We start from the raw sequence: 15,912 nt of genomic DNA, 5'->3' as shown, positions 1-15,912 counted from the left end.
ACAGGGAGTTTGTTACTTAAAGTAAGATCATACATTTTCAGCTTAGTTGCTTCCTGGACATTCCTACCAAGGCAGGAGAGCCTCAGCAGTGTCTAGGGAGGTCTTATGGTCTCTGCCACTGGAATTACATATATCCCACAAAAGTAAAACCTGAGCTGTAAGAAGGAGCTGAGGAGCATAACACCTGCTCTGAAGTGGTAAGGTGTTTGCTGCATTTTGGTAAAAAAGAGGAGGGAAAAATAATTTAAAATATCAGCTAATAACTTCTGGACTTGACCAAATCTAATTCTGTGATGGGAAGAAAATGCTTGCAGGACAACTGTCAACCCAAAATGCTGCACTCTGGAGTCCTGTACAAGTGGGAAGAGAATTAAAGCAAATTTAAAAATGAGCAAACAAACACACCCCCTCCACAAAAAATCTAACCAAAACCCCAACCAAATAAAACCAGTGCCCTCCCCAGCATGGTGGTCTCCATGGTCTGTGGTGGGGTCAGTCCATCCTCAGTGCACTTGTGCCATGGTTAAATATAAGTCAGCTGTAACTGGTGTTGGTCAATTCATTATGCAGGAAAAGGGACACGGTCTTCATGTAAACACCACACACTCTGCCAGTTCTCACCTGTTTGTCCCAGCTAACTGAAATCATTCCCTTCTCGTGTTCAGGCAGTAGGGTGTCAGGATGGAACAATCTCCTTCTACCAGCTGATTTTCAGCACTGTCCATGGCCTCTATAAAGACCGCTACGCCTACAGGGACAACATGACCGATGTCATTGTCCAGCACCTCATCACGGAGCAAAAAGGTAATTCCACACTTGCAATCAGGCCAAAGCTTCGTGCAGCTTGTTTTAATTAATACCCACCAGGACACTTGGAATATGCACTGCATGTACCTGATAGGCTGTTGTCACTTTGGCAGTCAAACCGTGGAACACGCTTTGGATGAGGAGAGGTCAAACTTGGAGCGTGCAAGTTCAGCACTGATAGGTTTAATGAAAAATGTGAGGATTGGCAAAGAGACTGGGAGGGACAGGGGCTCTTAAATTAAAGTTTTAATCTCTGGAAATGAGATAAAAATACTACGTGTTATATTTAGCTTTTATTTTCCTTACTTGTAACCTCAAGCATTTGTGCTTATTTTGTTTCTTCATTTCTGCTGTCTTTTTATGGCAAGGATTCGAAGTACTGCTCCAGAATGTGCTGTTCATAGAGGGTGGTAAACTGTGACAGGGATAGTAGATTACGTAGATGCAGAGCAGCAAACATATCTGAGCAGGAATGTGCTTTGAATTTTAGAAGTGCTCTAGGGAGATTCAGTTTTAGTGTATTAGTTCTCTGATTTCTGTATATTATTTTTGTGTCAGCTTATACTTTATCATTTTGGTATTTTTTCTTTCTAGTTAGGATAAAAGGCAGAGAGCTTGTGAAGAAAATTGCAATCTACAAAAACAGATTAGCCATCCAGATGCCAGAGAAAATCCTGATTTACGAGTTGTACTCGGATGACTCTGCAGATATGTACTATCGGGTGAAGGAAAAGATCATAAAGAAATTTGAATGTAACTTGCTGGTGGTGTGTTCAGATCACATTATTTTATGCCAGGTATGTGCCTAAAAAGCTGGAGTAGTCCTGGGGTGTGTTCAGTGTCAAGGCAGCTGTCCCAGACAGTGGCAGGACAGGGCTGTGCTGTGGGATATGCTGCAGCACTCCCAAGGCAGTCCTGCTGTGCCCTGCAGGGCTCACATGCTCGGGGCAGCCACTGTGCCGTGGCTCAGGTGACTCTGGTTCAGCAAAGCAGGCTCTAGAGTGAATTTGATGAATTAGCACAGAATCCAGGGGTACTTTTGGGTGGGAGAGAACTGCTAGAAAAAGACTGGGGGGTGTTTGCTTTTGTTTGCTCATAGGATTGGAAAATCTTAAAGAATTCACCCATTAAATTGAGTATTTGACTTTATGATTTTTAAATGTAAAATAGACACACCTGCTAGTACAGGTATAAACATCACACACCAGACACAGATTTTTGTCTTCACCTCCAGGCTGTGTTTTACACCTTACTGTGTCCTTAGGAGAAGAGACTGCAGTGCCTCTCATTCAGTGGTGTTAAAGAACGAGAATGGCTGATGGAATCTCTTATTCGTTACATTAAAGTAATTGGAGGACCTCCAGGAAGAGAAGGCCTCTTAGTTGGTCTGAAGAATGGTCAGGTAACACATCTTCTCTGATATGTGTCTTTCCACTGCAAACAAAATGTGTTCTGTGCTCTTAGAGGGGGACCTTAGGAGCAGCAGGCTCTTCTGCAACCTCGAATTTTATTTGACAGTCTCATTTCGGGAATAAAAATTAATTACTTCTGTCTTTCACATTCTCTGACAGTAAAATTCATGCAAATATGTTTAACTGGGTCTGGGAGTCTGTGAGTTGTTAGTATCAACTGACAAAATTGAGTTCTTGGTGAGGAGAGCAGGTTTGCCTTTAGTGGGGGCTGGAGGTGTGTACCCTTCTCCTGATGACCACTTGTGAGGGTGTGGCTGTTCTCCAGGTGTAGGGGCTGTCTGTTTCACACGCCAGGTGGCAGCTGCACGTGCCAAACTGGAGCCCAGAGGTACTGACAGCACGGATGTTGAGATCCTGCGTGTCTTCTGTATGTTATGTATTCCTGTATTAATGAAATTGTGTGACTGGTGGAGAATCCAGGATGCATGGCATCTGATTCATCTGAACAGACTTGCGACCTAGAGCTGCACAAGAGATCAAACTGGAAGCACTTCCCTAATTTCATTGCAGTTTGTCTCTGAAAAAGCTTGCAATTTCACACTTGAGACAGCTCTGAAGTTTTCACCCGCTGCGCTGTTTCCAGTTCTGGGGACAGGAAAGCCTGGAGTGACTTTGTTTCCCATCTGGCCAGATCCTGAAGATCTTCGTGGACAACGCGCTGGCGATCGTGCTGCTGAAGCAGGCCACGGCCGTGCGCTGCCTGGACATGAGCGCGTCGCGCAGCAAGCTGGCCGTGGTGGACGAGAACGACACCTGCCTCGTCTACGACATCCACACCAAGGAGCTCCTGTTCCAGGTGAGCGCAGCGGCTGCTGGGGATTTTTAAAGGGGGGAAGGAGGGCAGGAAGTAGTTTGGCGCACAGAACATCCCAGAAGTGTTGATGTGCAGAAATTCGTGTAACTCATTTAAGCTGTTAATCGCATCTTGTAGAGTTTAGCTGTGATCTGTTTATCAAAACCACCCTCTCAGAGATGGTGGAGTAGGAATGAGAAGACGGGAAATCTGTGTGAGCAACAGCTGAATAAAGAGCTCTTAGACATGTGACCTTTTCAGTTTAATTTAGAACTCTGCCCTGCTTCCCTCTGAAGCATTACAGTTAATAAGCATTTTAGTTTTATCATTAGTACAAACAGAATTAAAGCCTGAACATCTTTGTTCCTTGGGTATTCATGGGCTATAAAAGGAATCATGATAATGCTCTCTTCATTGGCAGTTTAGCAGTCACTTATTAATGTTGATTAAATGTTTTCAGATCATACTGAATAGCAAGGATGGAGTGCTGCAAAGATAGGGTCTGCAACTTCCTTTGTGTAGTGGACCGAGAAATGATCAATTAAATGTGCTAACTAGCAGTATATTATTGTGGAATTTGGTATTATGTTTTACAGATTGATTGTAGAGATCACTAGTAAATATACATAAAAGCCAAGACCATTATAGCTGAGTATTAAAATGTAAAATAGATCCCAATGAATCTGTTTAGGAATATTCTAGGCTTTAGGATACTGCAGATGTGAATAATTGGTGTGTGTGTGTACACCAGGCTGTAATGGGTCAAACACTCCAGCAGAAGGAGGCATGTTTCTTAGCAAAGATGTGATTGCATCAGTTGTAATCCTGAGATGTTTTGCTCATTAGGAACCCAATGCTAATAGTGTGGCCTGGAATACCCAGTGTGAGGATATGCTTTGCTTTTCTGGAGGGGGTTACCTCAATATCAAAGCTAGCAACTTCCCTGTCCACCAGCAAAAACTGCAAGGCTTTGTTGTGGGTTACAATGGCTCCAAGATCTTCTGCCTTCATGTTTTCTCTATGTCAGCAGTTGAAGTTCCGCAGGTAATCCTTTAATCTCATTAAGCATTGCCTTATATCTCATAAACATGAATGTTTAACAAGTGAAGAAGCTTTTCTGAGATTTACTTGTATTTCATTACTAAAATGATTGCAGTTCACACTTCCTTCGTTGTTATTTCAGTTATACTGTGTGATCTGTTTTATTTTGGTTTCTTTGGCATTAATTAAGCTAGCTTCCTTTCTGCTGTTGGTAATTGTTTCTGATTCTCCCTTTCTACTTGCAAATGCCCATAATCTAATATAGTGCAGGCCTTACCTCCTGCAGGATTTTTGCTGTGTTCTCTCTCTATATAACTTTTCTCCATTGTAATTTCATTTTTCTTGAATACATCAAATACTGTTTTATTGTTGCTTCATCTGGATGTCTTTAGGCAATATTTAAATGGAATATTTTAATCTGAATGTATAATACCTGTGTGGTCTTTGTATTCAAAATTTAGGGATTGCCTTCCATAAAATGCTGATTTCTATTCATGGAAGTAAAAAAAAAAACAAAACCAAACCACAAAGCAAAAAAAGAAAGTAAAAGGATTGTGACTCTGAGCATCCACGAGTGTGCAGGACTTGCCTCTGAGAATCGGAGAAGGCAGAATGTCCTGTGCTTGTATTGACTAAGGACACCTGTGTTACAGACCCCCTGTCCCCCGGGGCCCTGGGCAGCTCCTCGGTGAGGCTCTGGGTTGCCCAGGGTGGTTGGCAGCCACGGACAGGATCACCAGGCCTTGGGCACTCCTGCCTGCCTTTGGCATGCTGTAGGCACCGCGATGCCACGGAATTACTGTGCAGCCTCTCAGAGGCAGCGTCCCCACAGCTGTGCTTTTGGAGACAGGCAGTAGCAAAGGGTGTACAGCGTTCAGATAAATTGGTAAAAGTGACACAGAAATGGACCTGCATCGTGCTGGGGTTGCAAGGCCAGGGGGAGGCAGCGGTGCTGCAGTGCTCCCTGCACTCAGGGGGCTCGGGCTGTGGCTGCAGACCCACGTCTGCCTGTGTGTCACCCTGCAGCAGCTGGCAGCTCCCCACGGGGCTGTCCTTTGGGGCAGGTCCTCCAGAGCCCCAGTGTGTTTTGTGCCTGTCCAGTCGCAGCCTTGGAAGCACAGCTGTGTCCTCGAGGCTGGGGCAGGAGGGTGACTTTGCTCCCCCTTCCTGTGTGTCTGGGTGTTTCCAGGACACGCCACTCCTCCTGCTCTTGGCCCTTGAGAGCACGCTGCCCCTCCTTTGCTCTGCTTCCACAGCACTAAAAAAGCTCAGAGTACGTCATATTTAGCATGTTCAATGCCCAGAAGAATTCACATGCTTAACTATTTCCTAATACTGCAAGGAACTGAAGATTTCAAAATGGATGAGTTTGGAATGTAATCAACCCAGCTTGTCTAGAGATAAGATAAAGATCACCCCAGAATGTTGTTCTGTCTGTGTACAAAACTGAGATGTTTATTCTCTGGGCAGCTCGTAATGGTTGTGATTAGAATATATACTTTTTTTCCCAAAATATGTAGAAAATTTCACTAATATATCTCAGTATTATGCTTTCTGATACGTGTTTTTTTCTATGACAATCCTCAGTCTGCACCCATGTATCAATATCTGGAAAGAAAAATGTTTAAAGAAGCCTATCAAATTGCATGTTTAGGAGTGACTGAGGCCGACTGGAGAGAGCTGGCCATGGAAGCTTTGGAAGGGCTGGAGTTTGAAACTGCTAAAAAGGTAAAGCATTTGTTTACTCGTTTAGCAGAAAGCTTGGGTTTGCTGTTTATATATGTGTGCCTGACTATAATGCATGTTTTGTGGCTGGAAGGCGCGGTGTTCCTGGGTTACTTGTCTTGCTTGTCTTTTGTGTCTTATTCCACAAGCAAACCAATTGTTTGTTATAAACTCATGATTTTGAGATGAGGTTTTGGACTGAAATCTAATGTATCTCTCTAGATAAATGCCATGTTGTAAATGAAAGCGTTTGATAGAAAGAAAATGTTTAGGTCTGGAAAACGCGTTAATGGATTCAGGGGGCAGAGCTGGGAAGCAGTGCCCACCGGGTGGCAGCAGAGCCTGCTCACCTGGCTTGGGCCCACTCCTTCCTGAGTGCCACAAACTTGCCCTTGTCCCCCCTAAATATTTACTGTCTCCTCCGTACAGATGTGAGGATTTCCTACTCTTTGAGGCTGTGTGAAGGCAGTGGTGCTGTGACGGTACCATTTCAGTCCTTTGCTGAGTGGTGTGCCTTGCTTTGGGGAGGGGTCCATGAGCAGGCATGGACTGAACAACTGAGTTTCCTCTGGCATAAAATACTTCCCTATTTTCTTTCACCACCTCTTCCCAACTAAGAGAGAGCAAACTGAGTTCAATGTCATGAATATTGTATGAAAGACGAAATATTCTAAAAATACACTGAGAATGGTCTGAAGTGATAGACATCTTTTAATAACAGATTTTTTTTTAAAAAAGGAAATTAAATGCCTTTTTTTTTTCTTAAGTGGAGGCATCAGAATAATTCCAGTCTCATGGATGGCTTTATGCAAATAGATAATTTTAAAAAGAAGTTTTCAGTGCCTCCTTGGAATTTTTAAGTAGTGCCCTCTTAGAATTAGAGCGGATTAATTCAAACAAAAGCAGCTTCTTAACATTAAAGGCTCTTACAGTTCCCTAGTCCAATCCGATGTAAGCAAAATATTCTGTGCCCTCTTCAGTTTGGTTGGAAGTCTTGAATGTGCAGCCCAAAGAGTTAAATTTCTGTTTTGTGATGCATGTCAGGAATAAGTGCTGAGCTGCTGCAACTTGCACGTGACTTTGCCACTTGAGACTTTGGGTTGCACATTTATCTCCATTTGCAAAGATATTACACTGTCTTAAAGTACTTTTATCTTATCGTCTTCTTACTTCCTTTCCTCTCTCTGAGCTCCTTTCATGCTGGATTTTCGGAATGGTTTAAAAACTAGGAGCATATGCAGCCGGCTTTGACAATAGCATCAGTTATGTGCCCTTCCTTGTAACAGTTTCCTGAAATTTCCTCCTCGGTGTCACACCTCACATCAAAATGGAGAAGCTATAAAATAGCCAGAATAAAAGCACGCAATATTTTAATTGACACCTTGTATTTCTTGGGGGACTGACAGGCGGGGCTCCGGCTGCCTGCTGTGCTGCTCAGTCAGGGCCCAGCTGTTCTGGCTGTGCCTTGTCTCCTTCCCTGTCCCAGCTCAGGGGCCACAGTCACAGCCAGAGCCCTTCAGGTTCGGGACTGCACCAACCCAAACCCAGCAGACTTCTGCCTGTCCTTTTTGCATGAAGACAGCTTGATTCATGCAGAAGAATATTTGGTGTTTTCTGGCTTTTCAAGTTAATGCCTTTTACTCTTTTTTTTTAAATTATTTTCAACAGGCATTTACCAGAGTGCGAGACCTTCGGTATTTAGAACTGATCAGCAGCATAGAGGTAAGCCAGTGTTCAAGAAGGTGTATTTGCTTAAACTTACTGCTGTACCAAATTCAGTACTTTCTGTTGTGGAAGGACTTTTGTTTGGATAGTGCTTCTGTCTGTTGGAGATGTGTTTGAAGTGAGAAATCCTGGTTAGTAGAGGTGGCTCAAGTTCTAATCATAGGATTGGAACTTCATGGACCAAAATGTGAGTGTGGGATGGGAACTTCTGAAACTGTCTTCAGGAGAACTGGAAAAATGTTCAATATTCAATTAATAATTGGTAGAATACTACTGTGCTGACAGAGCTTAGTACAGAATACTTCATAAACATGAGTTCATTAAGCCTTTCCCTACCCCCTGGAGGTGGGTAATTACTATTATCTCCTCCTTGCAGAGACAGAAACAGGCCCAGAGAAATGAAATGACAAACTCGGAATCTCATGACAAGTCTGTGACAACTGGAAATAGAATTTGGGATTCCATACTTCTGTACTGTGCTCTAATCACTCCTTCCTGTTCTTTTCACACTTCTTGATAGAATTTCACTCAACAATTACTGTCTGTCATGAGCACTTGAAAATACACTCATCACCCTTGTCCTTCTGCAGAGATTGCCAGATAATGCTTAAAGATCTGCTTGGAGATTGCATAAAGGGAATTCCTCCTCCTTGTGTTAATTAGATTTACACCTTCTCTTAAAAGATACACTCCTTGTCTTCATGTCTGCAGAGCTGTCCTGCTGCTGTCAAAATGCCAGCTGGTTGCAGTGAACTTTCCTCTGACACAGGACAAAGGTCTGCATTAAGAGCCCCTTTTTTCAGTTGGTTTTCTTTTTTTTTTCTTTTCAAGGGTATAGGTAGGTGAGAGTGTTTTCTCACCAGTAGTAACCTTTCTTTTCCACATATGCTTCTCCAGATCTTCATTTATTGAGGGTATTCTGGATTTGTCATCTCATATTCTGTTTAGTAAGAAAGAATCCCCCTAAAAATAGGCATAAACTAACTTTCACACATCCTGAAAATGCTCCTTCTGCAGCGAGTTCTACATCCCCACTTACTCTCGCCTGCAGTGGATTGGATTCCTTTTAAGGCTTGTAGGGGTGTAACTGAACACACATGTTCCATTAATGCCATGGTTTTCTCTCAGTAATGACACTTTCTTTCCCAACTGATGACAGAGAAACATGGTTGCCATCTCTATCTGGCAAGATTCTGTGGAGTCTTCAAAAAGGGTGTAACGATTATTCATTTAACCAAGGTTTTGAAGGGAACCTTGAACCCCAGCTCAGTGTCAGCCCAGTCAGTCAGCGTGGCCAGGGAGCGATGGCTGGGCCCCTCTGGCAGCAGAGGATTGAATTTGGATGCTGGTGGAATGCTTTTCCCCTCGCATGCAGTTTGCTTTAAGTTCAGTTCACAGCGATGTGTTCCCATACGAGGCGGGCTAACTGCAGCAATAATTTTATCCCAGACAGGGTAGTGGTGTGTGTCCATACACAGGATAAGGCACACGCATGGAAACACACACACACGTGTGCAGACCTGTGCTGGGTCCCTCAGAGTCAGGGTACTGCTGCAGTTTGATTTGTGTGCAGGGTTTCTCCGTGGCTCTGCACGCTCGTGGGAGGTTTCTGTGTGGCTCTGCACTAAGGCTGTCCTCGTGCTCCCTTCCCAGGCCAGAACAGAACAAGCAGTTCTGGTTTCCAGGAGAGCACGTACAGGTACTCTGGAAGTGACTGCTGCTGACCCGAATCCGTGAGCTCTTGCACGTGGGGACAGTGGAGGTGTCACTGGTTTGTATTCAGAGGCAGGCTAACATGCTTCCTGGATCTACTTATTGCTGGCAGTTACCCTCCTGTTTGTCACCTCACCTGCACATATTGTTAATGCAGCCAAATTATATGCTGGTGAGATTGTAGGGAGAAAATGAGGAGCCCATCAGATGCCTTTTTTAAAATAGACTGGCATAATGATAGCATGTGTTCATTTTCCTGTGTGAAATCAAGAGAAGTGACTTTTCATCACTTTGGTTTGTATAGTGACATTTAATTTTGCTCTTCATAATTTTAATTAAGGAGGGATTTAATCCTTTAATTATAAATTCACCAGAAATGTAGGAGAGGCATAATTATGCTATCCCGTTACAGGTTTTTAATTATTAGCAGTTAAAATCTAAGCCTGAAAATCTAATTCCTCAAAGGCTATTTCTCGCCTGGGTGCTGATCATCTAGAATATCTTCTGCGTCTCTCTTCAGTTTTTCTGTCTTTCCAGGATCGGAAAAAGCACGGAGAGAACAACCACGAGCTGTTCCTGGCAGATGTGTATGCCTACCAGGGGAAGTTCCAGGAGGCAGCCAAGCTGTACAAGAGGAGCGGCCACGAGAGCCTGGCCCTGGAGATGTACTCGGACCTGCGCATGTTCGAGCACGCCAAGGTGGGACCTGGCACCTGGGCATTTCAGTGCAGAAATGCTGCTGTGCCTGTTTCCAGTCTCTGGTCCTGCAAAAGAAGTGTGGGCTTTGAATTGCACTTTCATTTTCTCAGGTATTTGCTGGGAGGTCTTTTGGCTTATAAGGGGAAAAGTGTCTCTGGCCTGGGTGTAGGGGTGGCGTTTTCCTTCAGAGTCTGCTACCAAGGCAGCAGGTTGTGTTTGTAGAGTCTCAAATATGGCTGTGGAAATTCAGGGCTTTTCAGTGAATTCTTTTGGTGGACCTTTTGATTACACAGTGTTATCCATAGTAATTTTTCTTCTTTCAAAACTAAAAAGTTTGGGTTTGTGACTCCTTCTCCGTTATCTCATTTGCAAGTCCCTTTTGTTTGTTTGTCCTCTAAAGATGACAAGGTAGTACCCATGTTATAATACAAATATATTTATGGGTAGGAGTAAGTCAGATCTATATCGATGCATTTTAAAAACTGTATAATATGCTAACCTAGAAAATTTTTGTTTACTACAAAATTTCTTCCAAAGATTCAGTGTCTTGGCTTTTTTTAAAACTCTGTTCCATGTAGGAATAAATTGAATATAATTCTAAAAAGTGATGTTTTTATATGGTGATAAGGAGCATTACTTGGCTTTTAAGTCTTCTGTGGTGTTTTCTTATCGAAATCCCCGAGAACGCATGCACTGTTTAGTCTCATTCATCACTCATCAGAGCCCTATTCTGCCCGATCCAGGACAAAGAATTCACCATGACATGCACAGAAACTCTTTAGCAGAGATTCCCCGAGCCATGCTGCAGAGATCTTTTTCTTCCAAGAGCTCAACAGAAACATTTGGGGGTTTGCTGATGTAAGCCTGACTTCCGCTATTTTTGGCTGATGAGTCTTTGTTAGCTTCAGTGTTTTGGCTCCTCTTGAACATAAATGTAATTCATACAGGAAAATGTTCCCATAAGTCTTTGTAAGAATCTTTTAATTCTTGGCTGCAGTCATGTCTAAATTTAACCAGTAGAGAGCAAGAGGTCTCATGTCTCCTGTACTTCGGAGTGATTCCATGCTGAGAAATTTAAGGTACTTCCTAGGGCAGCTTCTTGTGCAGGGAGTGCACAGGACATGGAAGAACATGTAATCCCCCCCTTGTTTTCCAGTTATTTCTCCAAGGAAAGATACGTGGGGGAGGGTTGTGTTTTTGTGGTGCTGTTTTCTCTGATGCTGCCAGAATTATTCAAAGGGACCCACAGAACCTGGTTTCTTGTGCATGACTTTGATGAGGTCTGGATGGAGGGTCCAGGCTGGAGGCAGAGGTTGGGAGTCCTTTGATATCTGGTCACAGGCTCTTTATCACAGCACCAGATCACTAATTACTGGCAACTCACAAAAAAACTCTTTATACTGTGTGAAGCTGAGCTTAGCTTTTGATTTTGGGCTTGTTTTGGTGACCTAGGCTGGAAAACAAGTCATGCCAAGGAGATTGTTGGACTTTGCCCCGGAGTGCAGTTTTGCACATGGAGAGGCTGTGGGGATACCTGTGTGCTGCTCCTGGAGCAGGGCTGTGCTGCAGGCCGGGGGCTCAGCTGCAGCTGGCACAGATGGGGTGCACCTCTGGCTGCAGCAGGGAACTGCTGAATTGCAGTGCTGAAGCAGACCTGGTGTACAGTTTTGGCCCGTTTGTTCCTTTGGTTCTGGTTTTTTAAACCTCAGTCAGAATCTGCCAGAAACATAGAGGATACACAGTTTTCCACTCTTTTCCCACCTGTCATTTCTCCTCTGTTCTGATTTTTCTTTTGATAGAAGCTGTTTAATGGGCAGTAGCCTGTTCTGTTAACAGTCAAAATTGCCCTTAATTGATCTTCTGGTGTTGAAGGGGGGTTTTATATTTTTTTCCTGGCACATGATATCAACAGATGTGAACCATATGGTGCCAGAGCTTTAGTACTGGCAGAAGAAGCTGAACTAACTATTAGAAATATTTCCAAAATGGTTGTCAACACAGGGTCCAGGCTTGGTGTTTGCATTCCTTCCACAAGTCCAAGCAGTGCTTCAGAGCACTCTCACTTTTGAGCAGCTGTGGTTCTGTCATTATAAAAGAACTTAATGGATATATTTTTTTAAATACCTTGTTTCCTGCAAAGACACTTGATAATTATTTCAGCCTTCAGTTGGTTTGTGGTGGGGCATCCTGATGCCAGTGTGTGATTACGTGGATGTGCTGCTGTTGGCTGAGTGTGGGCTGGGACTGGGTTGTCATTGAGAAGGAATCCATACCTGCTTGGCTTGCAAGAGAAAATCTGAAACTTGGAATTGATCTGTTAGAGTTTTTAGATCAGAACCATTTTGTTCTGGAAAGACCTGTTCCTGACAAGTTTGCAGTTACAAATTGTAACTCATATCCACGGAGCCAGGCTCAGCAGAGAGCAGGAGGGGACATTAGTGTTGCCTCTGAGGCACCTGCACTGTCCTTCTCTGGGCCTGGCCTTTTTTTTTTAATTAAAACTGGGATAAAGATATAAATGGGGGACTTGCCATTGTTTCCTCCCAGACATGGGGCCTTGATGAGCTGCTGAAGGCTGGCTCAGTGCATGGTGCTCTCCATGGAGTATTTCTGTCCTTGGGAGGCATCATGGTTTCCATTACAAAAGCCTTTATCTGTTTTAGAGTTTAGACCCCAAAGATGTTTGTGACCTGAAGATAATGCAGACTTTTGTGTTGCACTGTTGCAGGAATTTCTGGGATCTGGAGATCCCAAAGACACAAAGATGCTGATAAAAAAGCAGGCGGACTGGGCCAAGGATATCAACGAGCCAAAGGCAGCAGTGGAGATGTACCTCTCTGCTGGAGAGCACATGAAGGCCATCGAAATCAGCGGCAGCCACGGCTGGGTGGATATGTAGGTTTTTTGTCTCCTCAGAGATAATATATAATAAAAGCTTGAATGAGATATTATGAATTCCACATAATTTTAAAATAAGACCACATGTATTTGGTATCTGCCTTTATATCAGATTATCTGAAACACACCTATGATTAAAAATGTTTTAAAAGTTGCATATGTTTAGAGGATAGGGCCATAAATGTATTACAAAAATAGTGCATTACAGCAATGAAGAGTATGGATAGGTTTATCTCAAATATGAGATTGTCTAAAATAGCCCGAATGCCTTCAGAGTGGTCATCACAGCAGTAACTGTACCAGGTAGCCCTTTGCTGCTGTTCTCAGCTGTTTAGGATAATCATCTAGGGGGTAGAGAAGTCACCTGGAGCTTAGAGTCTTTAGAAATTCTGTGGCCACTCCTGTCTCTGGTCGTTTCTCACCATTGTAGGTGACACTTTGGGTCATTTGCTGAGCTGCCTTAAGATTTGGCCAGGCCCTTCAGGCCAGCCTTGCCTCTGTTATGCTGTGCAGCACAGGGGCTGATGTTTATTCAGGAGCCTATTGCTCAGGCCAGGGTTGGGAAGTGTGTCCTGTGCCACTGAGTCACGCAGGACATGTTCCCTCCTTCCCTCTGCACAGTCTGAGATACAGAGCTGAATGTGTGAGCAAAGAGGGAAGGAAGGGCTTCGAGTCTACAAAAGGAAAAAAGGAAAAAGCTATTTGGAATGTTTACTGAAACAGCTTAAACAGTGTTGCATGGTAGTACTATTAGGATGTTTATTAAACGGTAACTGATAAAGGTGAAGTTATGACAATAATTAAAAGGCAAAGCACCAAGGCAGAATCTGAAACGTCTGGCTTCTTTCTGCTGAGTCTAGGTTGATCGAAATTGCTCGAAAACTGGATAAAGCTGAGCGTGAGCCTTTGGCCAAATGTGCCTTCTATTTTAAGCAACTTGACAACCCTGGCTATGCTGCAGAAACCTACATGAAGGTTGGTGACCTGAAAGCATTGGTCCAGCTCCACGTGGAGACTCATCACTGGGAAGAAGTGAGTGTGCCCTTGATTTCTGTGTTGAAAACCACTGCTTCTCACTGGCACTGGTTGCAACTCAAAAGGGAGGCAAATGCCTGGCTCCCCAGCATTGCAGCGAGGGAGGAAGGCTTTTGCAGAAGGATTCAGAGTACTTCAGTTAATCGTGTGTGCCAGCTTGTGTTTGGTGGTGGTGTGGTCTTCTGAAACTGAATCTAAACTACATTTATAGTGTTACTTCAATTTATTTAGAAAATGCATTCAGTAAAAATACAAATATTTTTTGTCTCTTGCTGGGAAATCTACTAAATTTCCCAGATAATCACTTTCAAGTCTTTCTGTTTCAACAGTCAGTCTGTTATTATGCTAAGCTTCTTTTCTTTTATTGTTGATTGCTTTTTATTTTAAAACACATCAGTTTCATACTGGAGAAAATATGGATTACACTCTCTATTCTGTGTATGTTTCATTGTGAATTTTCTTAGAGCTGAAGGATTGATCCCAAGGAATATTTTAAAACCTTTAACTGTTTAAACCATGCAATATTCTAAGAATGAGTTTTTTATTTATGTCAGGCATTTGCTCTGAGTGAAAAGCATCCTGAATTCAAAGATGAAGTCTATGTCCCTTATGCTCAGTGGCTGGCAGAGAGTGATCGGTTTGAGGAAGCCCAGAAAGGTGAGAATGTCACTGACAGATCACTGCTCCATATTTACTCCATTGCAGACTCTGCCCTGGCGAATTTCTTATCAGTGGTATTCAAACCCAAATATAACCCATCTTTTCATACTGGTTTTAAAGTAACTGGAAATCACCTTATTTTATAGGAAAATGTGATGGATCTATCAGAAATTATGGCATCTAAATATAAGTCCAGATTTTCTATCTTGTATATCTAAGTGTGCCATGTAAGAAGTATTTGGCATTTAATCCTAACTGTTGTAAGATTTTTATCTCATGAAAAATCAAAATATGGCAGCTCTATTATAAACCTGAGTGAAAAACATAATTTTTCCTTCTATTTAGGCCATATTGGATTTGCACAAGTCAAGTTTTCCCGTTTCTTTAAGGTTTTTGTGGGGTTTGTTTGGCTTAAAAGATTACATTTGAACAGAGCTGTTAACTTTCCATCCCATGGAAATCGCTGTTGTTTGTACAGAGATCTAATCATCACAGCATCTTCTCTCTTTTCTATTAAAACAACCCAGTAACCCGTATTATACATACTCCTTGAGCTCAGGAGTTGCTGAGACAGTGCAAAAGCTTCGAAACACCTGCAGGTTCTTCTCGTGTTCCATTGGTGTCACTGCATTCAAGGAGGAGAATACCAGGGTGTAATCCCTGTTATCCTGCCCCGGACAGTGTGTGTTGGGGCTGAGCGGAGCGCTCTCAGTTCGGCCATTAGTTCGCGTTAATTGATCTAATCACGGCGGCGCTCTCTGTTTGGGCTCGGCAGCGTTCCACAGGGCCGGCAGGCAGGGGGAGGCCGTGCGGGTGCTGGAGCAGCTCACCCACAACGCCGTGCTCGAGAGCCGCTTCGACGACGCCGCCTATTACTACTGGATGCTTTCCATGCAGTGCCTAGACATCGCCCAAGGTGAGGCGCCGGCAGGAAGCGTGTGCTTGTTGCCTGTTGTGCACGCAGACAAACAGCTCTGCATTGTGCTAGCATTGCTGCAGCTGCTGCTCTGCTGGGTGGTTTCATCTGGGTTTTTCAATGCTGTGCACATCTCGGGCTTGTGCTATTTTTGTAGTCCCCTGTTTTTCCCACGTGCTAATTTAAAACAAATAAACAAACCAGCGACATCAGCAGGCATAAGGCTCCTTCTGAAGCCTGGCTGGGATGAAGATCCTGCCTCCTGGGACCATGTATCCTCCTGCCCCTTCCCACCACACCCATTGCCTGGAGGGTTAACATGCTAGTAAATAAAAGATGTTGGAGAGTAAGTTACCTCAAGTGTTTGAGCATAGGTTAGGGATGTTACAAATTATTTCTGCCAACAGGTAAAACTGATTGTTTGCTAG

General features: G+C 43.5%; 1 protein-coding gene across 3 annotated transcripts in view; it reads left to right on the top strand.

Moving 5' to 3' along the window:
* IFT122 (intraflagellar transport 122) overlaps nt 1-15,912 on the top strand; it is a 29,321-nt gene that overhangs the window by 6,112 nt on the left and 7,297 nt on the right. For all 3 annotated transcript variants that reach the window (XR_005258377.1, XM_038149031.1, XM_038149030.1), the window contains exons 10-21: nt 666-804; nt 1,402-1,604; nt 2,072-2,209; nt 2,911-3,075; nt 3,919-4,116; nt 5,701-5,841; nt 7,507-7,560; nt 9,814-9,975; nt 12,704-12,870; nt 13,734-13,905; nt 14,463-14,565; nt 15,344-15,484. Coding sequence is in view for 2 of the 3 variants with exons in the window: in XM_038149031.1 (XP_038004959.1) it covers nt 666-804; nt 1,402-1,604; nt 2,072-2,209; nt 2,911-3,075; nt 3,919-4,116; nt 5,701-5,841; nt 7,507-7,560; nt 9,814-9,975; nt 12,704-12,870; nt 13,734-13,905; nt 14,463-14,565; nt 15,344-15,484 (1,783 nt within the window). In the remaining variant the exon portion in view is untranslated. The remainder of the gene's footprint in view (nt 1-665; nt 805-1,401; nt 1,605-2,071; nt 2,210-2,910; nt 3,076-3,918; nt 4,117-5,700; nt 5,842-7,506; nt 7,561-9,813; nt 9,976-12,703; nt 12,871-13,733; nt 13,906-14,462; nt 14,566-15,343; nt 15,485-15,912) is intronic.

Source organism: Motacilla alba, chromosome 12, assembly GCF_015832195.1.
Source record: "Motacilla alba alba isolate MOTALB_02 chromosome 12, Motacilla_alba_V1.0_pri, whole genome shotgun sequence".
Lineage (NCBI taxonomy): Eukaryota > Metazoa > Chordata > Aves > Passeriformes > Motacillidae > Motacilla > Motacilla alba.
This window is presented reverse-complemented; position numbering and strand designations above follow the sequence as displayed.